Genomic DNA, 24,322 nt, shown 5'->3' on the forward strand with positions numbered 1-24,322 from the left:
TTTTTGGCAGCATATCCACCAGATGGCCACGGTTAAATCTACCACTGGATCTTTAATGTTGTGGGTCTATTTTTCTGCTGGAGGTCCTGGACATCTTGTTTAGATGGGTATCATGGATTCTATCAAATACCAACAGATAAAACATTTAAACCTGACCGCCTCTGCTAGAAATCTTATAATGGGCCGTGTTTGGATCTTCCATCAAGACAATGATCCAAAACAAACATCAAAATCAACACAAAAATGTGTCACTGAGGACGAAATTAAGCTTTTGCCATGACCGTCCAGTCCCCTGACCTGAACCCTATAGAAACTGAGTGGGCTGAACTGAAGAGAAGCGCCAACATGGATCTGAAGGATCTGGAGATGTTCTGTATGCAACGTAATGAACTGACTCCATATGAGGAAATGTCATGAACTTGTAATTTCAATGAAAAGCATGATAACTTAGATAAAAAAATTATCCATGAATTTATATGGAAACAAGCTTTAGGAGCTTTCCATCTTTACTCTCCTCGTGTTACGTTGCATTCGGAGATCGCTAACTTTTGACTGACAAAATTCCAGCCACCGGAAACACTAACTGATAAAGTGAGTCGTACAAAATCTTTCTTTTTAGTAAACTTTGTGTACACAAACAATGTAGTCAATGCTCAAGTTCATGTATAAAGCCCCTGGTGATACTTCGAGCACAGTTTTATGTTGTGTCGAGCCTCCTTAGTGTTCTAAAAATAGCGATTTTGATGCTATCATAGAAGTGCCCCAAGCACTCACATTCAAAAGGCATTTTGACCTAAAACGAAAATACGGTCAATCTTAAAAGTGGCGTTTCCATTCTAATTATGCTTTTACACGAAAGTTTGACTCAGGTAGATTAACAAAAAAAGCCTAGTTTCAATTTCGACAAGAGTTACCCTTTAAGCTTTTGCCATGGCCATCCCAGTCCCCTGACCCTGAACCCTATAGAAAATGAGTGGGCTGAACTGAAGAGAAGAAGCGCCAACATGGATCTGAAGGATCTGGATATTCTGTATGGAGGAATGGTCTCTGATCTCTTGTCAGGGGTTCTCCAAACTCATCAGGCATTATAGGAGAACAATCAGAGCTATTATCTGGAAAAAGGAGGCTGCAAAAAGTATTCAATAAAAGGGTGCTAATAATTGTCCAATTTATTTCATAAAGAGATGTTTCCCCACATTTTCAATTTATTTACTTCAATGAAAGGTTAGAATTTTGTGCATTTTTCTGAATAAAAGATCAAAAGGATTACCAATGCAGATTTATTTTTACAGGCTTTTTTGTTCATATTTACCAAGGGTGCCAATAATTCTCACCATGGCTGTATATAAAATATAATTGTTTAATATATTGATTTACATTTTTTGTAACTAATTCTCATTCCTATAAAGATAATATTTAAAAAAATGTGTCAAATTATATTAAATTATTATAACATTAAATATTGTAATATATTAATTAAAATAATTTATATTTTCACACTATTAAGTGCTACTAAATAGATTTTTATATAAAATTATATGAATATAAATGTAATATCAATGTTGAATTGGTTATAAATTAAATTTTTTAATAATATCTAATATGCAAAACAAAACAAAAAATAATAATAAAGTGTAATACAATTGAAATCATCCAGACACCATGAGTTTTTGTGCAATAAATCATTATAAATTAAAGTCAGAAAACACTTAAACACTATACCATGAAGTTCTACATGAATTCTATATCTTTCCTGGGTGGTGAATATATGACCTTGACATTTTTTGACAGTTTGTGTTTTACCTACAAATACTACATACTTTCAATACAGTGTTCCTTGAAAATTTTGAAAAGCCTTAAAATGTAAATATGTTTGCCTGTGTGATTGAGCAGTGACATGTAGAAGTTAAAGTTCTTCTTTTTTTTATTCCTTCACACTCAAGACCATATTTTCATGTTGTGTGGAGACAGCAGTGTCTGTGATCTAGTGCTGTAGTTTTGGGACCGGTGAGCACGTGGTCTCATCTATCATGCATATGAAGGTAGGTATGCGTATATATCACAAAGAGTTCTGGTCTCTGAGCGCTCCGCTTCGAGACTAATCCTAAAGACGGATCCAAGAACAAGCCTCGCTCTTGGGACACAGAGAGTCCTATTAGTTGTGTTCAGTACGAGCATAAATCCCAACATTTGGGAACGATAGCAGAACCTAGAGGATCTTAAATAGTTTTTTAACAATCATATGCTGCCATGGCAGAATTATCGTATTTATGAGACAAATGCATATGAACGTCACCACAATGCCATAATTACCAGTGGGAAAATCTGTAGCCGGTTGCAGCAAAACCCATCGGTTCAGAAAACCCTTAGTGATAATACCATATAATTATAACTTAACTGTTTTCTTAACTTAAGGGGTTTGTTGCAACTGAACACTTTCTGACTTTTGGATTTGGGGGTGTGCATGTGAATAAAAGAATCATGGTGGAAGCCATTTTTAAATTGATCTTATATATTTATAAATATATATTATATATTTATATTGAATTTAATTAGTAGCACTAGATGCTATTTAAACTCAGTAAAAATAGCGATATATTCTATTTACACTAGACCTATGTAAAAAATGAATTACCTATGTAGACCTATGTATTTTCTTTGCAATAGGCTGTGTAAAGGTGCTATTTATACTTATAAATAGAGGCAGATAGTATTTGCACCTCAGTGTTGTTGTATATTAAATGGTATGCTATGCAATAATAACATAGAGTGTAAATGATTATATTTATTAAAATTATTAAATGGATGCCGCCTTATTGGGACAATAAAGTAACTTCTGTGTATGCAGTGCTTCATACATCTCTTTTTTTTGCATGCGAAACTTTGCTAAAATTAACATCACCGCACCTTGTTTCCTGAGCACTTATGAAAGTACAACAGAGTCACAGAAGGTGAAACCTGGGAAAGAGGAAACCACAAGTTCACCAAAGCTTTCAAGCTTGGAAAACTGTTGAAATACTGTTTAAAATGCTGTGAAGTTACAGGTCACTGAGTTTCATTTAAAATATTCTGCCTATTTCAGTGCTGACGCACCTGATTCCACCCTAGTCACTGGGTACGTTATTAATCAAAGGCTTATTCAGCTGTGTTGTTGATGGAGAGAACACACATGAAATCCCCTTTCATGCAATAGATAAACATTAGTTGATGAATCATGTCGTGGTTTAGCGTACAGGAATTGATTTTGTTGAAATGTACCAAGACTTGGTCTAAAGCAGCTAGTGTGTGACTTCAGGTCCAGATCTGATGTTTACCTGGGAACACCAGGAGGGACTCGTTTGGGGTGGCTGTTAGTGTTTGTGGTGACTGTGCTGTTGGAGACAGGTGGGTCCGGACCTTCCAAGCGAACTGGTAGAGAAGGAGCAGCCGGAGCAGGATGCTTCTTAGGGATACTATAACCTGGAGGAGACCTGAGAGAGAGAGAGAGGCGTGAACGAAGGGCCCTATTTTAACGATCTAAGCAAATGGTCTAAAGCGTACGGCGCAAGTGCACTTCCGCAAAAATATTTTTTTTTGTTATTTAAAGAGCTTGTTAGTAATATACGCCTATAGGCGGGTCCACAACGCACGTACACTCTGCTTATTACACACACAGGGACGCGCAGCAGCACACAAACATGCCAAATCTATTTCAGTGCCTCAAAATAGCAACGCGCCAACAATGCGCCTGAACACACCTTGTTTTCAGACCAGCACGTCCATGGGTGCACAGATGGGCGCAAATGCATTTGCTACTTAGACAACGTGGCGCAGGACGTGAAAATGATAACTGCGTCGGGCTGAAACTAGCAATAAACACTTGCGTTGCGCCTGGTGCTGCATTGCACCGGGTATATGATAGGGCCCGAATGATTAACAGTGTGGGTGGGGTATAACATTTCCATTACCTTTGCAGTCATGTGTTTACTGGATAACAGTTTTAAAGAATCATTTTGATTCAGACAAATTCTCTAATAAATGGTTCAACAATTCATTTAAAAGAACCAACCCAACTCGTATACTGGACAACACTGTTGGTTTTACTCTACAGCATCCAACACAAGAAAAATTTATTTTCCATGACTTTTAATTTGTTATTAATCTCAAATAGTTTCCTAGGCCTGGAAAACACAATTCCATGATATTTCCTGGAATCCTTGTGATTCACTTTGTGTTAGTGCCAACTGTCCACCATTAATTATGTGCTGGTTTAAACTCTAGGGGTCAAGTACAGAACAGCACCGCTGGATGATGAGGTGGACTGATGATGGAGACACCTTGAACAGGAAGTGGAGAGATGAAGTACCTTCGGTGTAGCGAGCCACTGTGAAGCCAGGAGTTATCCACGGGGGGTGGCAACGGGGTGGAGATGGTAGAGGTGGAGATGTCAGTGATGATGTTTAGAGCCTCCTTCAAGGCGGCGTGGGTACGCAGCACCTCCTCTCTGCGCAGGGCCTGTTCAGGAGACTCATCCATCAGAGAGTACTGATCTCCTGAAGAATACAACTGAGCCAGCAACTCAGCGTGGATAAACTCCTCTACCTACGGATGAAGAATATAGAAATATATAAAAAGAAAAGCTGAATAGGAGTTTAGACAAAATTTATAAAAAAATACATTGAGATGATGACATAGCTATATCCGTAGCCTAAAAAAGCTGTTTTATTCTGCATTAGGATGGTTCCCGCTTCATTTTGAGATTACATGACTAGCTGAACAGCCAACTACACAAAGGCCGTTCACACCAAGAACGATAATTATAACGAGAACTATACTGGCATCCACACCAAGGGATGACAACATTGTGTTTATTATAAGCACGCACTGCAGTTATGTTGTCTGACACTTTATATGTTCAAGATCTTTAAAGTCCGATGGTTCCTGATTGGCAGTAAATTCTGAATGTGATTCCAACGATATTGTTCCCCTGTCAGTATTAGGGGTGTAACGATACCCTTATGTCACAATTCGATACATATAACGAAACTGAACTCACGATATGATATTATTGCGATACTCCAAGACATTTGGCAATAGGGGGATATGGTTTTTACTGGTAACATAAGACATTTGGCATTATCAGGAGCCACAAATATTCCCCCATTGCATTATTATACATTATATTCAACATTATATATAGTAGTTTAATGTAGTACTGACACTGAAACACTGTAAACTTTAATTTTTCCTCACACAGTAATTTTCATTTTGGGTAAACAATACACAATACATATTGCATTTTGTTGCATTTATTGTGACACAATATATTGTTACACCCCAAGTCGTTATTGTTAAAGTAGTGGTGTGGAGTTTGTTATTCTCATAGAATTAGAACGCTTATTAAAACTTATAAACTTAAATAGATATCGTTTTAGTTATTGTCCTTGAATTAAACGTGCCCTTGAATATAAAGTCCACAGTGAAACAAAATAGTCTGAAAATGTTTTTTGAAACATAAATTAATTGGGCCAAAAAGATGGTACATTTGTTTACACTGAAAACTGCCCACACATGGAATCAAAAGTTCATATTTCTAAATATCACAATATAAAAAAATAAAAATGTTCTGACCCAAAATACATTCTGAATACTATTGCTGTAACAATTCAAGTGCAAAAAAGTTTTGAAATATCTAACGATAAGGTTTAGAAGTATACAGGTCTATATTTAGACATTTAACATTTTTTTACTGTTCATAGTGTTTAGACGTAGAATATTTGTTATAGTATTTTAAAAAAAGAATTTAATAAATAATCTAAAAAAAATAAACTAGAAATGCTATACATTACATAAACCGTAAAACAAGTTTCCCTGTGAGAAGACCTAATGTTACCAGTATGTTTTTTATAAAATATAAATTTACAAAGAAAATACATATCTCTTCATCTTACTTAAAAAGTATTTGGGTAGACATTTTAAAACAAATGTATTTGATGTGATTTCATTGTTTTTCCTTCTGTATCGGATGTTATGTCAGTGTAAGATGCAAAGGGCACAGACATTGTTGATGACGAGGTGCATGATGGTCTTGGGCATTAGGTCTCGAATGCTTTTGTAGACGATGCTCATGTACGAGTCCACCAGGTTGCGGATGGTCTCGACCTGACGCTCTAGCTGAGGGTCCATGGAGAAGCTCTCCGCCTGGCCTGAACTCTCTCCATCCACCTGACCAATCAAAAAAAAGACACATCTGGATGGGAAAGGTACAATCAGCATAGAGGGAATAGAAAGATGTTTCAGAGGGCAATGAGTGCGCATACATGAAGAGAACTAGGCCGGGAAAAAAAGATACTGGGGGATAAAAAGACGAGAAGCAAGGAAATAATGAGTTTTACTTCAGTGACTGTCGGAGGGGGTGTGGTTGACTTCTGTCAAAGCAAATTATGGGGAACCCTGACAGAACTGTGACATCACTCAACATGTAGCTCCAAAGCATACATAAAGACAGAAAGAGGGGGATGGAGGGGAGCGTGAAGAAAAAAAGCAAGGGAGCTGATTAGAAACAGAGCTCAGAGCCCCCTCCCTCGCTGATCCTCCATGGTGTGACACAAGAGCTGAGGAATGCAGCAGAGCTTCTGACCCCAGAGCACAGCCACCATGAAGCCTGCAGCCGTAGAGTCAAACACACACACACACACACACACACACACACACACACACACACACACACAGAGAGAGAGAAACGCTACAGGAGTGTGAGCTATCTGAACTACAGTCCACTACGTTATTAGAATGCCTCGATGGAATCTACTTTTTATGTGCTGATTTTAGAGCAAAATCTGTAGAATTCGGAGCAATAAAATGTGAAATGTGTAAAACGAGAGGCACTCCAGTTCTGCAGAAATATGTGGAGGTTTCTGCAACACTATGTGCATAGATGCCGTATGGGCCTGGCTATTATGTGGATGTATAATCTCTGTACAATTCTCGAAACTGCAGTTTGTAAAGAATGGGAAATTAGGACATTAAAAATAAAGGTTCTTCATTGTTTCTTTGAAGTTTTTTCTGGGATAGTTCACCCAAAAATGAAAATTCTGTCATCATCATTCAACCTAATGTTGTTCCAAACCCATACTTTCAGGTTCATCTTCGAAAATGAGTAGTTTAATCCAGACACAATTGCTTTATATGGTGAATAGATTTAACTTAGGCTTTTATTCACATATAAACATTGATCGACGCCCATACATAGAGCACGTGCTTGCTGGACGTGCAAGAACTAGTGAGGTTTGTTCATCAAGCAAGTACAGTTGAGCTTCTGTTTACCATATTTGATGTCCCATGTTTCAGAAGACTTGGATTAAACCACTCAATTCATATGGATTTCTCATACAATGTCTTCAGAACTTTATGAAGCATCAACATTTTGGTGGAATTGACTTTCAGGAAAGATAGAAATCTCTCAGGTTTCATTAAAATTATCTTCATTTATGTTTTGAAGATGAATAAAAGACTTATTGGTTTGGAGCGACATGAGGGTGAGTACGTGAAGACACAATTTTCATTTCTGGGTGAACTATCCCTTTAAGGTTCATTAAAGGAATCTTGAGTTAGTCATTTGGCACTTTGGAGATTGCCAAATGCTGATGCTATTTCATAGGTTCTTCAGTATTGGTTTCTGGATTCAATAGTTTACTCAAATTAATATTCTGTCATCATTTACTTTCTTCTATGGAACACAAAAAGAGAAGTTAGGCATAATGTTCACACTACTTTTTTCCATACAATAAAAGTGAATGTGGACTAATGCAAAAAGAACAAAAAATCTACATAAAAGTTCTACATATGACTGTAATCCAAGTCTTTTGAAGCCATATGATCGTTTTTTGGGGGTTCTCATTGTCTCCTAACAAATCGCTTGAATATGAAGTTTAAATATGTATACATGCCATTACGCAAAGGCAAATAAAAAAGAGCTGCGTCTGAAATCAAATACTGTCTGATACTACATTTGATGAGGAACAAACTTCATGAGAATCAAAGTTGTGATGAAAAATATATTTTCTTACATAGTGATGTACATCAGACTATTGAAAAAGAAAAAACTTCTATCCATTGGTTAAAGGCAGATCTCAGCTGAATGTGAGCTTGACGGCGATTGTAAGAAAGAGATGAGATTTAAGCAAAAAAACAAAAACAACGTATGCACATATGAATCACTCACAATAAGATCCATAACATGCATTTAGAAAATCAATAGGGTGAATTTTCAAGCTAACCTTAAAAATGTTGTTCTATATACATATTATGAATGTGTGTAGTATGAATGAAATTTCATGTTGTCAACAGTGCCAGTTGTGTCACTTCACTAACATTCACAACTCCTACCGTAGCCTCATGGGACAGTAAATTGTCCATTGGATGCACACTTTTCAGTGGAAGTAGTAGGTCATTCAGGTAATTTTCACCTACTGTTTTATGAATACTACAAATTCGGTCATACTACTCATTTCATATAGTTTTTTTGTAGGGAAGTAGGCATATTCAGAGGCAGGGATGGAATATGACACATTCCAAGTTTTATAAACTACTTATATGGTGCATTTTTGGCCTGGTCTGCTTTTATTGTATGGAAAAGAGCAGCATGAACTTTCATAAGAACTTCTCCTTTTGTGGTCCAAGAAAGAAAAAGCCATGGGGTGACATTTTTTTTTTTGTTTTTTTTTTTACTATTCCTTTAAAGCACTAACACATGGTGTTGGTTTTAAGAACTAGGGAATAAAACGTTTTGAGTGGAGCTTATAAATTTCCACATGGCATCTGGCTATAAAGTCCTTTTTGGTTTAAATTGAAACCTTTATTTTGAAGTATTAGGCCACAGGTTTTAGCATACAGGTACAGAATCCAATGGGTTTCCGTGCTTACTGTGGTTTTCTCTGGGTAAACCCCAGCTCGCAGCAGAGAGGCCTTCCAGCTGTCCACATCATCCTGAGTGTCACAGGCCAGCTCCAGATGCCTGTAGTCCTTATACACGTTCCTACAGGGAAAGTAATCTGTTAGCTGGTTCCCATGGCAGCACGTACACTCCCGCACAAACAAACGCAGCAAAACCCTCTCTCGCTCACACATATCATCTGTCCAAAACCACAAACCCCAGACCACCCCTTCTACCCTGTTTGAGATGAAAATTCACTCTTTCCAATCTGATTCTAATAAAAAAAATTCCCCAGGTTTTGTCCTATCTCAACTTTTTATCCATCATTCCCATTCCCACTTTTTACTTTTGTCTCGTATCTTTCTACCCAGTTTCTCTTTCCCTCTTTTTTCCCCTTGCTCCGAGAAAGGCAGGAATCTGGAGCCCATCTCTCTCCATCTGTTCCACATTCCCCCTAATTATACTGTTGTTCCTCTCCTCCTTTTGTTTCCCTCTTATTTCTCTCTCTTTTTGTGGCTATTGTTTCTCATTGTTGTGCCTGTGGGGTAAGAGGCTTAAAGTATAACGTACCAGCGTGTATTTGATTTAGTCTGCGGCTGATAAGAAAGCGGCTACAAGAACGTGGCCTAAGACTGGGTCAATTCAGACACGCATACACTAAAACAACCCACACACCAAAGCAACCACATTCTAACATGCTTCGATCTCATAAAACTCAGCTACAAAACACTGTTTTTGCAAGCTCAGATATGACTCAATGCTACTAATTGCTATAACTGATAAATAATTTTTTAGAACCGTTTAGTCCAAACGTTTACACACTGTATATGACTGCATAAGCGATACACTGATCCAAGCATCCAAACATCATTTGCTTTGCAGACCCTCCTAATAAGGTGTAATGTGTGGAATACAGTTTTGCGGTTAAACGATTCATAATTCATTGGTAGTTCATGATATTTATGGCAGGATAACTGCGGCGCTTGTGAATGTACTGAACTTTATTTGCCATTCCAAAACCACAAAGTACGGCTCTGACTTTTAAAAGGATTTAGACCTAAAATTGAGTATTCACAACATCAAGAAAACAATCTGTGTGCATCCAAAAATAATATTTGGCTACGTTTACGGGGCTTATTATGTTTTAACTGAAGCTTAGATCATATCCCAAATTCTTAGATGCTTGCATGCAGTGTTATTTCAGTATTATTTATATACTATTATAGTATTTTTTATATATATTTTGAATTAGCTTTTTTTTTTCTTTTTTTTTTTTAGTTTAAGTTTTGGTTATGTGCTTTTGTCATTTTTGACTTCTTATTTTTTTATGGAATATTTCAGCATTAATTATAAATGAATTATAAGTGCAAATCATAATTTTTTTTTAAATTCATGTGACCTTGTAAAAAAATACATAGATGTTTCGTTATGTATCGATATTGAAATATCTGAAACGGTTCCAATACTCCTTTTCTGCAGTATCGATACACCGATACCAGCTGCGAGTTCTCACTCTTCTTCTCTCCGACGGTGAATTGACGGTTTGACACGCACCTGCCTCCGTTCACTCACTCGTCTCATTCACTCCGGTTGAATAGTGTTGGTGTTACATGTCCTGAATTTCGCCGCGGGGTTGCAGTATTGCATACTGCAGGTTTCGTGCTCACGCCAAAGGTGCGTGCACAATAGATCTTTATAAGTGGCGCTTATAAGTATAAAGTAATTTGTGAAAATGAAGTGATCTAAGAGCCTTTATACAGTGTGTGCCATTGTAAAAACTGTTTATTTCTCACAGCCTCATTTCCATCTGCTTTAAAAATCCAATATGGTGTCTAACCTGACTAAGTTCTACAGCAAACGACAATGATCCAACAATTCCAAAAGGAAAAATTTTATATATATATATATATATATGTGTATGTGTGTGTGTGTGTGTGTGTCACAACAGGGAAGAAAAGACTATCGCAACTTCTGTGCCAACTTAATTTTTTTAATGTTTTTTATCTAATATTATATATTATGTAATTAATATTATGATTTTAATAATTATTTTACTCATTATTAGCTTTATTTTAATTAACGACTTTTAATAGTTTCGTTTTAGTTTTAGTTAACTATAATAACACTGGAAACTTGTTTACTCTTTCACCTCCAGCGATTTTTTTATAAAAAAAAAGTTGCCAGCCACCGCGAGCATTTTTGACTATTTTCACAACATTTTTATGGCCCCCACAATATTTTGTTGTATGAATATCTGAACATGCAATATATCAAAAGAAAGAACAGAGCCTCAGCTTAAAAAAAAAGAAGAAGTTTTTTTCTAGCTGAATGCATTTTTTTTAATCAACACTTGAATGTGGACAAGTTGAATAAAAAAAGCAACTTTTTGAGTAAAAAGCTGAAAAAAATCACGTCTTTGTCAAAGACTACATCCAGATCGGATTCAGAACAATGATCAAAAAATAGTTGGAGTAGATCGAGTCCATCAACACCCCCAAAGCTTCACAGTCCTATAGCTCGTCCTGGGTCAAAATTTCATTCTGTAACATTAGGCAGTTTTGATTTATATGCTGTTTAATGTTGATGATCGCATTATTTTACATATGCATCTGCTTACATATGCTATCGCTTGTTTCTGTTTCTTTTTTGCCTGTGTTTTGATCAGAAGATTCAGTACTCTTTCAGAAGATGTGTAATAGCGCCCCCTACCATATAACAGTGAAAACACAGAGAGCTGGAAATTTCCGTCAATGGCAGGTAAGCGTTGTCTCATAAATGGCAGGGAAAGAGGCAGGGAAAGAGTTAAACATGTTATGTTTCCATCCATCAGTTTGTAAAAACAAAACTAAAATCGCATTTACTGTAATGCACTAACAATGGAAGTCTATGAGGAGAGGTTTCCTTTGTAAATGCATTACTAAAAAAACTACTTTTGTTTGTTTTAACAAACTGATGAGCGGGTTGTAATTATTGTCTGTGGTAATCGTTTCAGATGTCATAGCATATGTTAAACCCAAAGCATTCCTTTAATCAAAGTCTTGAGTGAGTCCAGAACCGCACATAACTACTCGCCGTCACATATGAACCTGGATGCAATGCACACTGATGCAAAAAATGTGGAAGAAAGTGGACGAAAAAGCTCTCTGCTTTTCTCATGAGCACTTCTCGCGTCCCATGCCAGACTGGTGTCACTGCTGAGACAAAAACGACATCTACCGCCTGACATCACTGGTCGCTCTGACACTAGGGAGTTAGTGGGTGTAAAAGGCACAGTATGAATCACTAGGTCATTAGAACACGTGTGTGTGTGTGTGTGTGTGTGTGTGTGTGTGTGTGTGTGTGTGTGTGTGTGTAGCAAGAGAGAAGAAAAGGGGATTTTTCTGAGTGCTGGGTGGTATGTTTCTGCTGGTGAGCGGGAATGAGTGTGGAGTTTATGAGAGCTTGAATATCTTTATACAGAGTGCTTGAAGTGATGGATGTGTGTGTGTGTGTGTGAGAGAGAGAGCATCTGATTGATTGTGGTGCAGCCCTGGGTGTGTTTACAATAGTCTGCCATGCCTCTCTCAGTGTCAAGGCTGTGTGTGTGTGTGTGTGTGTGTGTGTGTGTGTGTGTGTGTGTGTGTGTGTGTGTGTGTGTGTGTGTGTGTGTGTGTGTGTGTGTGTGTGTGTGTGTGTGTGCACGCTCACCACAGCATACCAACATCTCTCCAATTAAGCAGCTAATCAATCCCAGACACACCCGCACTCGAAACTAAAGAGGCTGCGCTCGTAGAGACAGAATGTTAGAGACTGAGAGAAAAGAGGATAGAGAGAGACATTGAAGTAGAGACTGGCCAGGAATGTGTCAAAGCGTGTCCTAATGCACCCCCTGTTCCAGTCGTGCTCTTTGTGAAGTATTACTGTGAAGTTAGAGTGTGTTTATGTTAGAAAATATAAAGGTGTGCATGTAAAATGGAGTAATAAGCCCCTGTAGAAGGGCATGTGTGTTTAAGTGTGTGTGTGTGCCGTGACCACCAGATGTGAATCCACTGCACTCTCCTTGAGACAATTTTCATTGCAAGGCAAAATCAACAGTCTTGGATCGGTTAGTGTGACATGCTCACTGACGGCCCATTAATTGCCTTTGCAGTGAATCTTAGGCTTTTGACATTGTCAAACACAATTACCGTTCAAAAGATTGGGGTCAGTAAGAAATATTACTTTTATTCATTGAGGATGCATTAAATTGATTAATGTTACAAAAGGTTTCTATTTCCAATAAATGCTTTTTTTTTTTTTTTTAGTTCTATTAAAAAATATTAAGCAGTACAACTGTTTTCAACACTGATAATAATCAGAAATGTTTCTTGAGCAGCAAATCATCATATTAGAATGATTTCTGAAGGATCATGTGACACTGAAGACTGGAGTAATGATGCTGAAATTTCAGCTTTGACATCACATGAATAAATTCCATTTCAAAACATGTTAATATATTAAAATAGAAAACAGTTACTTTAAATTGTAATAATATCTCACAATATTACTGTTTGTACTGTTTTTTGATCAAATAAATGCAGCCTTGGTGAGCCAAGATACTTCTTTCAAAAATCTTACCAACCTCAAACTTGTAGTTGTCACTGAAAATTAAGTTTGGCATTGTAACAGAGAAAAAAATTACACATTTGACTATTATGATACAGTTGTATGGAGCAGGATTTTGGACCAATGAGATTTCACCATAGGCGGGGCTACCCAGTGCGACACCACAGAAAAAGAAACCAACTGACTGACAAAATATTCTGTTGCTCTTCGCCGCTGAATAGGACAGCAACACTTAAAAAGTGACTTCTTATTATATTTATCATGCCTGGTAATGACACAAGGCAACAGACTCTGAGAAAGCCTCCTTTAGAAAGCAGCCAGGAGCTCAGAGTACAAATTGCATCAGAGAAAAAAAAAAAAACCAGAGGGAAAAAAGCCTGGTTGTGGCACAGAGAAACATATTAAAAGAGGAGAAGAGAGCTCTAAATAACTGATTAATATTCCAGACATTGTAGAATGGAATGTGTGTGTGTGTCACGTGTATGTGTGTGTGCGAGAGAGAGAGACAGAAAGAGAGAAAATATTAAAGTCTTCTCTAAAATACCTCTAATAGAATAACTCTACAATAATAATTAATTTCTACATTTCCTAAAAGAAAATGTGATGTGGTGGTCGCCCATGCAAAAAAAAAATTGCCAGGAGTCTATGGGATTTTTTCACCCATTTCATTGTCCACCAGACAATTAATTTTAATGGATGGGATCTCAAAACACACAGAGACAAACACTCACACTGGTCACAGTTAACTCTCTTTTAGCTGTGTGGGGTTTGTCTATAACAGGCATCCTCAAATAGCGGACTGCGGTCCGGTTCCAGACCCCGGCTCGGTTTCAACCGAACCGCAAGACATAATGAGAACGGTAGCAACGTTTTACCGTTTCTAGTTAAATTGAGCAATGCGTCAAAACAACGGAGTGGTTCACACCACAAGAGTTCAGGGTTGTTTATTTTAATGATCTTTCGGGGCTACATCCTCTAATATTTTTATCTAGAGCCAAACATGCTTCATTCAAGCTTTTCGGTCACATGGCCTTCTGCTTTACATATGTAGGCTATCTAAATGTAAAATAATAATATCTTGATAAAACCTGATCTTACCTTTTAATAGTCATCTGATTGGGCTCAACTGATGATACAGTTGTGTTCAGAATTAATGGCACCCCTGGTAAATATGATCAAAGATGGCTGTAAAATAAATCTGCATTTACGTCACATTATGGAATAAATGCTTTTCTCCAAAACACATTGCCCATAATTATTTACAGAGAACCCTTTTGTTAAATAGTTTTTGCAATCTCCTTTTTCCAAAATTACAGCTCTGATTGTTCTCCTATAATGCCTGATGAGTTTGGAGAACACCTGACAAGAGAACAGAGACCATTCTTCCATACAGAATCTCTCCAGATCCTTCAGATCCATGTTGGCGCTTATTCTCTTCAGTTCAGCCCACTCAGTTTCTATAGGGTTCAGGTCAGGGGACTGGGATGGCCATGGCAAAAGCTTAAAGGGTAACTCTCGTTGAAATTGAAATTAGGCTTTTTTTGTTAATCTACCTGAGTCAAACTTTCGTGTAAAAGCATAATTAGAATGGAAACGCCACTTTCATGGCAAAAGCTTAATTTCGTCCTCAGTGACACATTTTTGTGTTGATTTTGATGTTTGTTTTGGATCATTGTCTTGATGGAAGTTCCAACCACGGCCCATTATAAGATTTCTAGCAGAGGCGGTCAGGTTTAAATGTTTTATCTGTTGGTATTTGATAGAATCCATGATACCATCTAAACAAGATGTCCAGGACCTCCAGCAGAAAAATAGGCCCACAACATTAAAGATCCAGTGGTAGATTTAACCGTGGCCATCTGGTGGATATGCTGCCAAAAAGCTCTTTTTATAGTTTCATCTGACCATAGAATCCAGTCCCTTTTAAAGTTCCAGTCGTGTCTGACAACTGAATATGCTGCAGTTTGTTTTCGGATGAGCAGAGAGGATTTTTCTTGAAACCCTCCCAAACAACATGTGGTGATTTAGGGGATGTTTGATATATATTTTTTAGGCTTTCTGACCCCAAGACTCAACTAATCACTGCAATTCTCCATCTGTGATCATTGGAGAGTCTTTGGCCACTCAAGTTTTCCTCCTCGCTGCGCATTAAGACAATATAGACACACGTCCTCTTCCTGGCAGATTCGTAACATCTTTAGTTGATTAGAACTTCTTAATTATTGCCCTGATGGTCAAAATGGGGATTTTCAATTCTTTAGCTATTTTCTTACAGCCACTTTCTATTGTGTGATGCTCAATCTTTTGCTGCACATTAGAACTATATTCTTTGGTTTTACTCATTGTGAAGGATGATTAAGGGAATTTGGCCTTTGTGTTTCCTCATATTTATACTCCTGTGAAACAAGAAGTCATAGCTAGACAATTTCATGCTCCTAGTCACCCTGATGTGCTAAAAAACGTAAATATTAATGGGAATATACTTTTATATATACTATATATTATATAGTATATTTTACTAGAGGTGCCAATAATTGTGTCCAACGTGTTTTAGAGAAAAACATTTATTACATAATGTGATTTTCCCCCCATTTTCAATTATTTTACTTCAATGAAAGATTTTTGCTAAAAGATCAAAAGGATAAACAATGCAGATTTATTTTTACAGTCATCTTTGATCATATTTAACAGGGGTGCCAATAACCACAACTGTATATTTAAATTTAAAGTTTGATCATCTTTTTAAAGATGAAAATTTATGTTCTCTGAAAAAACATGTAAAAAAAATTGTTGTAACTGACCTCTGCTCTGTGTTAAAGATGGCAAAGACATGTTTGCTGGACATAAAGCCCTTTTCTATGTCCCGCACCTTCAGGTTGTCCAGAGGAAGCATATATTTCTTCTCTTTTTCCTAGAAAATGAGACAGACAATGGACATCTTAAGACTTAGTGAGCTGCCTACCAAGACAGCATTTCTGGGAACCTTTTTTTAACATTCACACATGGCAAATTTTTGAGAAGCAAATCTTAATAAGCAACTTTATTATAGTGTCAACAAACTGTATTAGGAGTTTCTCCTAAACAGGAAACATGTCATCATTTACTCATCCTGTGACTTTGTCTTTCGTGGGACACAAAAGAGAAAAATCTTAAATCTGTACTAGTTGCTCTTTTCCATTTAATTACAATGATTTGTGACTGGAGATTTCCAGCTTCAAAATTGTCACAAATTTCAAGTTATCATTTACTGATAATCTTCCCCTCTAGTGAGCTATTCACCACTGAATCAATGAGGCAGTGAGTAGAACTTGAGAACTGGATCAGTCCAATTCATGAACAAATCATTCAGATCACTTCTGTGAGCAAGATCAACCAATTAATTAAATACCTCTGTTTCAAAAGAACAATTTTTTTTTGGAATCAGACATCTCTTGTAAACTCAAGACTTTTATTGCTCTCAAGTTTTTATTGTAGCTTCAGAAGACTTGGAATTTAGCGGGCACTGTATGAACCGCTTTAATGAAACTTTTATGGTGTTTTGCATCCTTTAGGGAGCTTGAAGGCTTCTGTCCCTATTCATTGCAAATGTATGGAAAAGAGTGATCGGGACATTCTTCCTTTCTGTTCCAGAAAGAAAATACAGGTTTGGAACATCATCAGGGTGAACAAATAATGACAGAATATTCATTTTTGGCTGAACAATCTCTTTAACTGAATCTCTAAAATGGTGTGAACTAGGGAAAATTACTACAAGGAAGAAAACCAGGAGCAAAGAAACAAAGAAAGAATCTACTGTAGATCCATGTGATCATCCTCAGGATGGATTCAGGCCCAGGACTTAAAAAAAAAAAAAAAAAACATGCACATGAGAGATGCCACTAGTTTTCACTTTTTGAGTAAAGATTTGAGAAAGAAAGAAGGAAAAAGAATGAAAGAGGAATTGAGAGATAGAGTGTGAGGGCCCACATGTGGAAGTCATTATTTGGACCAAGGCTCTAAAACACAACATTTCGTTTGAAAAAAAAAAAGCTAAAGAAAAGGAAAAGAGCTCCCCCTCTCCCCCTCCCTCTGTCTGTACAGGAGGGGCTGGGGTCTCAGGAAACGGCTTGGATTACATTGCAAATAACGGAACGGAGATGTGGGAAAGAAAGAGAGGAACAAGGGATGAAAGTGTGAGGGGAAACACTCTAAAAAGAGTAAAAATGAAAAACAGAAGGGGAAGAGAGAAGCCATATGAAGCCACTATCAGTGATTGAGTCTGACGGAGTGACTGTGGAGGAATTTTTTGGGGAAATTCAAGTATTTTCTGCAAATCAGCTAGACCGTCTAAAAATCTAACATCTACCATTTCACCTAAAAAAAAAATCTGCCATCTATTCACCTTCATGTGATTCCAAAGCCAAAAGCTATGTTTCCATCCAAAGTTGTAAATTTAACTTGTGCTTTTAACTAAATTGGAATATTGCACAAAACATTTGCGAAACATTTCCATCCAGCGAGTCGAAGAGAACAAAATAATATCTTCCTGATAAACTGGTGCCCAGTATCACTAAGAAAAACTTTAGGTTGCTGCAGTAGGAGAAGCCACTGTAGGTATTTTTTTCGTATTTAATAAATTACTTGCGTTGCAGAGGACGCAGATGAAACGCAATAAACACAGTCATGTCATCTTGCTTTTGGAGGCCTTTTTTTTATGCATGTCAAGGAATTTATTTGATAAATGTGTTTCCATTGTACTTTATGCGCATGTTTTCTTATCTTAAAAAAATGTATCTGCCTCAATTGAGCGCATCAGTTTTTTATGCGCATTTTTAGAATTAAGCACATCTTGGCGTTTCCATCCTGCGTCTTTTTATGCAATATCCCAAAATGCGCATAAAAATAGGTGGATGGAAAATAGCTGTTGTTGAAGAATCATTACACAGCTCTTACCATTCAACAACAGTTCATAGTGAGCAAGAGCTGACAAGTACCAAAAAGGACAAAAAAGCATCATAAAAGTTTAATAAAAGTGGACCATACTTCTTGTGTGCTACATCTGAAGTGTTCTGAAGCCATACGATAGCTTTGTTTAAACAGACTGAAATTTAAGTAATTCACTACCATTTGGGGGCAGTTTTTTTAAACAAAATAATACTTTTATTCAGCAATGATACATTAAACTTATCAAAAGTGATCGTGTGACACTGAAGACTGGAGTAATGAGGCTAAAAATTCAGCTTTGCCATCACATGAATAAATTATATGTTAAAACATATTAAATTAGAATTGTAATAAAATAAAATTGTAATAATATTTCACAACATTCCTTTTTGGCACTTGACAGCCCCTGGTCACTACAAACTCTCATTGTTGGACAAGCGATAGTGCAACAATTATATAAAAAAAAACAGCATACGGTTTGCAACAACATGTGGGTGAGCAAACAATGACAGAATTTTTACTTTTGAGGGAACCATTCCTTTAAACTATCTCTCCTTGTACTCCTTGACTCTTTGCACCCCTCCTTTTCTGCTCCCCTTGAAAACTTTCTCTCTTTTTTCATTCCAGAGGGGCCCACTTCCTGCCTGAGTTTTTAGAGGTTAAAAAAAAAGTTAGAAATGACAGGCTGGCGTTAGGAATACAACATCTGGTACCGCTTTAGTGAGAGAGTGAGAGAGAGAGGGTGAGTGAGAGAGAGAGAGATGGGGCAGGGAAGTCCAGAGGATGGCTGGGAGTACCGAGAGAGGACGGAGGGAGAAAGACAGGAGTGGATAGGAGCGAGTCGGACCAAAAGATTGAAAGAAAGAGAGGAATTGAGAAACAACGGACCACTCCAAAAGTTTATTCCTCAAGGGTCCCATCAACCCTTATATGGCCAGTGGGGTCCCTCCCTCTCCTCTCTCTCTCTCTCTCTCTCTTTCTCTGTCTCTCTCTCTCCTTCCTTCTCTGACTCCTCATTCCCTCTTTTTTGCTATGCCTTCCATGAATGTCCTGCCAGATAGCCGGCTGCGGGAGCGAATGTGCCACGTCAAAGGCTGGATACTGCAAACCAAGGCAGGACGGGGCCGGGGACGAGACGGAACTGAAAAAGTCGAGAACGGGTAAACGGATGTCTGGAGCTTCTCTCTCCGTCCTCTACATTCGCGTCATCCTGACTGAGAATAAGATAGAAGCAATGGAGACTATTTCTGTCGTGTTTATTTTGCATCTTCTACCGCCTCCTGTGAAGGTCGGGGCCAGCAGGGTTGGACTGAGTGATTGAAGTAGATAAAGAATAAGAGGTGAAAAGAGAGAGAGAGAAAAAGAGAGTGAGAGAGAGAGGGCTGGAACTATCTCCTGCTCCGTCATCCCAGTGTTCAGACTACCTGTTCAGGATCATACTGGTGTACAGTAGTCTGCACATTGGTTAGACTGTGCATGGACTCACGTCGTTGGGGAACCGACGCAAACTCTCAAACGCAAGCAAAAACACACAAAAACTCAACAACTACAGGTGAAAAGTCAGACTCTGCTCTGTTTGGTTTGTTATCTACACCAGTGTTGGTTATACTGCATGTCTCTGTGGACTTGTTGGCGTTAACGGCACGTACAAGAAATTTCTCAATGATTGAGAGCTTAAATTTAGGTGATTGCCTACCATAACCCATTACGTGTCGATAAACCTGGCATGCGAATAATATTACCGTTCTAGTAGTCCTTCCTGCCGTTTATGTGTAAACATGTACTGTATGTACTCAGGCCGAACTGTGCATGCATAAGGCTTATATAAAAGCTTTGGGTGTCCGGCTAGTTTTCCGTCTTGAGATGTTCAGAAGGCCAGATTTGTCCAGATCTCAGCATAATTGACGCATGTATGCATGCTAACTTAAGACTCTGAGAAAAGGTGAAAAGGCAGTGATTATGCCGAATGCGAACAGAAGTGGAGGGGTGCACAAGTCATCTGTTTTCCCTCATGCAGCTCGGCTCAAAAAGAGGGAGAGGGAAGACTGTAGGAATGCGTGTCTGTTTAGTGTTGGGCTCTGATTAATCCAAACCAGCAGTCTCGGGCCATAAACGCCATCAGAACTGGGACAGATTTAGAGAAAGGAAGGGAACAACTGATAACAGTTTGTATTGGAGAACAATTTTTAAGGGTAAAGAAGTAATCCGTTTAAATGCAAGAATGTGTGTATGTGCACAGAATGTGTGAGAATTGCAATGTGATCTGCTGCAAGGGGTGAGGGGCTATATCTATTCCTCTCTCTTCTCTCTTCTCTCTCTCTTTCGGCAGGCTCTAGGAGGCTGGATGGTGTTTGGACAAAGTCTTACAATTTTCCACCCAGGAATGTGTATGGCCCCAATGAGACTGCCAACCACAGAGACAGAATGAAATGAAGAGAAAGTGAAGAAGAAAGACAGGGAAAGAGATGGAGAGATTGAAAACAGTGTGATATGAAGTCAAATATTCCCATTTTAATTTCAAATTTCAAATTCTGGAACGGAATATACTCCAGGCAAACTTTAGAGGGATCATGAACACACTCGTATTGAAAAGAAATTACGGCAATAATGGATTCAGCAGAACATAAGAAACTGTGAAGTCAGCCAACTTCTTAAGTCTAATATTTAAAAACCTGTGTAAAATTCAATGTTAATGGAAAGCCAATAATTTTAATATTATGTGTTCAGATCTGAATATTTTGAGTCTAATGGTGTGTGACTTTCAGAAAAATATAACCATGTTCATGCAAATTCCTCTGTTTGAAGCGCCGCACAGGTTTTGAGTTTCAGTATTCATTAAAATTAGTTTGCTTATATAGTCGCATGCATTTGGCAGTCGGGACGACCAATGAGCGTTAGTGTGTCTACGTCTGTGTGTGTTTAACATTCTGTGTATATCAATAACCATGTGTGTGTGTGTGTGTGTGTGTGTGTGTGTGTGTGTGTGTGTGTGTGTGTGTGTGTGTGTGTGTGTGTGTGTGTGTGTGTGTGTGTGTGTTTGTGTGTTAGTTTGACTTGGGGGGCTTCCAGCTATGTCAGGGTGATCCAGACCAAATGCCTTAATTCCCAATGGACAGAGAGAGACGGTGGGGGTATAAGAGGAAAAGGGAGCAAATAAAATAGCAGCTAAGAAAGAAAAAGAAGGATTCAACAACAACAAAAAGTGAAAAATAAGTGGATATAACAGTTTCATAATCTAGTAATAAAAGTTACTGCATTTAAATTACTATTTTGGTTAAGAGTATTGTAGGTTTTCAGTGTCATTTTTACTTTTTGTATGTTATATGCAATGATGTGAAAAGAAATATTTAGAAGACATGTAGAAGCCCTTTATGTTTGTATTCATGTAATATATTATCTTTGTCCTCTCTCTTGCCCCTTTGCTTCCGGCTTCCGGTCGGGAGAAGCAGGCTGTGCTGTCAATGACTGAGAGCGTTGTCTGTCTGCCTGTCTACACTTGCTGTGCAGAACTTCCTGCACCTGTACAGCAGGCACAGACAGGCAGACAGATGGCAGCCCGCCTGACAGGCCACACAGTGTGACTGACACAGAGACCAGGCAATCAGTTCCACCACAACCTGGCAGGGAACTTTAAGCGCACCACTGACAACTGTATTTTACCATGATCATCATAAAGTCATTAAATGAATGAACAACACTTAATCTCTAATGCAGTTACTCGCCTCATCATCTTTAAACCAGGACAGACTCTCTGCGGTGAGCACAAACCAGTACTCCTTGGCTCCTCCTTTGATCAGGCTGATGTTGTTGATGGTTAACCAACCCTTGCGAATCACCTGAGGGGCAAAAGTCACAGGTGAAAAGTCTGGGTTCATGGTTCATTAAAAAAACAGGCTGAGATTCTCTGGTCCTTTAAGAACCAAAAACGTCAAGGTGAACTTAAAGAACACGCCAAATCTGTATCCAGGTGGTAAATTTCAGTGGCCCTTTATCATGGATGGATGGATGGATGGATGGATAGATAGATAGATAGATAGATAGATAGATAGATAGATAGATAGATAGATATTACAATACTACCTTGAAAAGGAGAACTGAAACAATATAATAAAAGCTAGTGAGCAGAGGATGACAGAGAAAAAACTAAGGGATGAGAGGGTGGAGATGAAGAAAGAAAAGGAAACAGAAGATCGGGATGGCAAAGAGAGAAAGGGGAAAGGTCCAAAACATCCCGTAGGAAATATGAGTCATTTTCTGGCTGATTTAGGCTGAGCTAGACTTTCAAAACACAGTTTTATCCTGTGAGTCATTCATTCAGTTCAGCAACATTATGGACAGTTGTCATTTAGAAGTAGTATGAACTATTATTCTCAAATTGCACAGAATGTATTGATTTCACTTTAAAAAGTATAAAAGTAAAAATAAAGAAGAAGAAAGAAACTGAGATGAAATGCAGCAAAAAAAAAAAGGTCGCCATGATGCATGCATGATGATTTCTTCCCCATAAAAATGGTTATCAGTATATAAAATATTCCCATAACATTAAAATAAAGTAGCTCTTGTACAAATCTTGTATAAAAGTATTGCTTCACCAACCATTTCAATCAAACCTCCAAAACCAACAACAACAACAACAACAAATACAATAAAACACAAAAACATTCTCTTTATTTTGTGACTGTACCAACTTTAAGTTTGCAGCATGCACCATTTTTTTCAAAATCAGAAATTGTAAACACACACACACACGCCAAATGGACTGAGATCAAAGAGGAGTTTGAGATTCCAAACGGTTTTTTACATTAGCTCCCGCATACACGCAAGCCGTTTACTCATGTACTGTACTTACAGGGCTGCAAACCATAAGGAGGTTCATTCACAGACAGTACGCTATAAAAACAGAATTAAAGCACAGTGATTCGGAGACATTAAAATGATGAATAGGAGGATAAATGAAGCAGGTAATTAATAGTATAAGGTTTCAGGATGTGGTTTAAGATTTCAGACTGTTATTTTACAAGATACTGCTGGGCAAATCAGGATTCAGAATACAAGTCCAAAGGTCAACTGAGTCATGTTTTGGACTGTTGTGTATCTACACTGATAAGTCTTAAGGGAAGTGTAGTGCATGAAAAACACACTGTACAACAACGTTTAGGGAGTGTTTTAGCAGGTGTCGTAAAAATCTGAATTTCTGAGTCCCAGAATGTCTTTGATTTATGTGACGGCAGCAACAGACAAAGGGTGGAAAAGAAAGCGGTGAAGAGGAAGACATGGTTTTGCTGTGTTCAGAGGCATACAGGCTTTCTGACATACATAGACACAAACACAAAACTATGTGACGCTGGTAGACAGTAGGTAAGGCTTACAGACACTGGACTCGTACAATTTGACTGGGTGGAGGAGGGGCAGCACCCTAAAACATCAGTAGAGAGGAGAGAATAAAACCATTAAGGTGGCACGGGCATCTCTCCTGGCACGCTGGCACCCCACATTGATTCCTTCAACCCCAAAAATGTTTTATCATATTACTAAACACTAAAAATACCATACCATTTTCTAAGCAATGGAAGGTTTAAGTTAGTAAAGATTAGACATGTAGAGCAAAAAGCAACCATGCAGCACAGTGAGCGCTCAATGAATGTGTTACTCACCATGTGAGTGTGTGCAGGAGGTTTGAACATTAAAGATCTTTTAAAAATGATAGGAATGCTTCAGGTTCATTACTAGTCCAGCTCTATTACCAAAGAAAATCATCCTTAGGATAATGTGATCAAGCTTTAGTGAAGAGCTACATAGTTCAACTGTGAGGCAGAAGGGAAGCAAAAATGCCATTCAAAATCTCCTCTGGGAAATTGATTTTTAGCCTATAAACCTTTTGAAACAGACTATTAAAAAAAA

General features: G+C 37.9%; 1 protein-coding gene across 5 annotated transcripts in view; it reads right to left on the bottom strand.

The window, feature by feature from the left end:
• dnm3a (dynamin 3a) overlaps nt 1–24,322 on the bottom strand; it is a 50,466-nt gene that overhangs the window by 2,770 nt on the left and 23,374 nt on the right. For 3 of the 5 annotated variants that reach the window (XR_013822998.1, XR_013822999.1, XM_079889141.1), the window contains exons 15-20: nt 22,144–22,257; nt 16,300–16,409; nt 8,905–9,016; nt 6,040–6,204; nt 4,346–4,581; nt 3,315–3,470 (exon numbers count right to left, since the gene is read on the bottom strand). Coding sequence is in view for 2 of the 5 variants with exons in the window: in XM_079889141.1 (XP_079745267.1) it covers nt 3,315–3,470; nt 4,346–4,581; nt 6,040–6,204; nt 8,905–9,016; nt 16,300–16,409; nt 22,144–22,257 (893 nt within the window). In the remaining 3 variants the exon portion in view is untranslated. Of the gene's footprint in view, nt 1–3,314; nt 3,471–4,345; nt 4,582–6,039; nt 6,205–8,904; nt 9,017–16,299; nt 16,410–22,143; nt 22,258–23,790; nt 23,838–24,322 lie in introns of all 5 variants that reach the window. The other 2 variants (XR_013823000.1, XM_079889142.1) reach the window with 2 other exon arrangements.

Source organism: Squalius cephalus (assembly GCF_949319135.1).
Source record: "Squalius cephalus genome assembly, chromosome: 12".
Lineage (NCBI taxonomy): Eukaryota > Metazoa > Chordata > Actinopteri > Cypriniformes > Leuciscidae > Squalius > Squalius cephalus.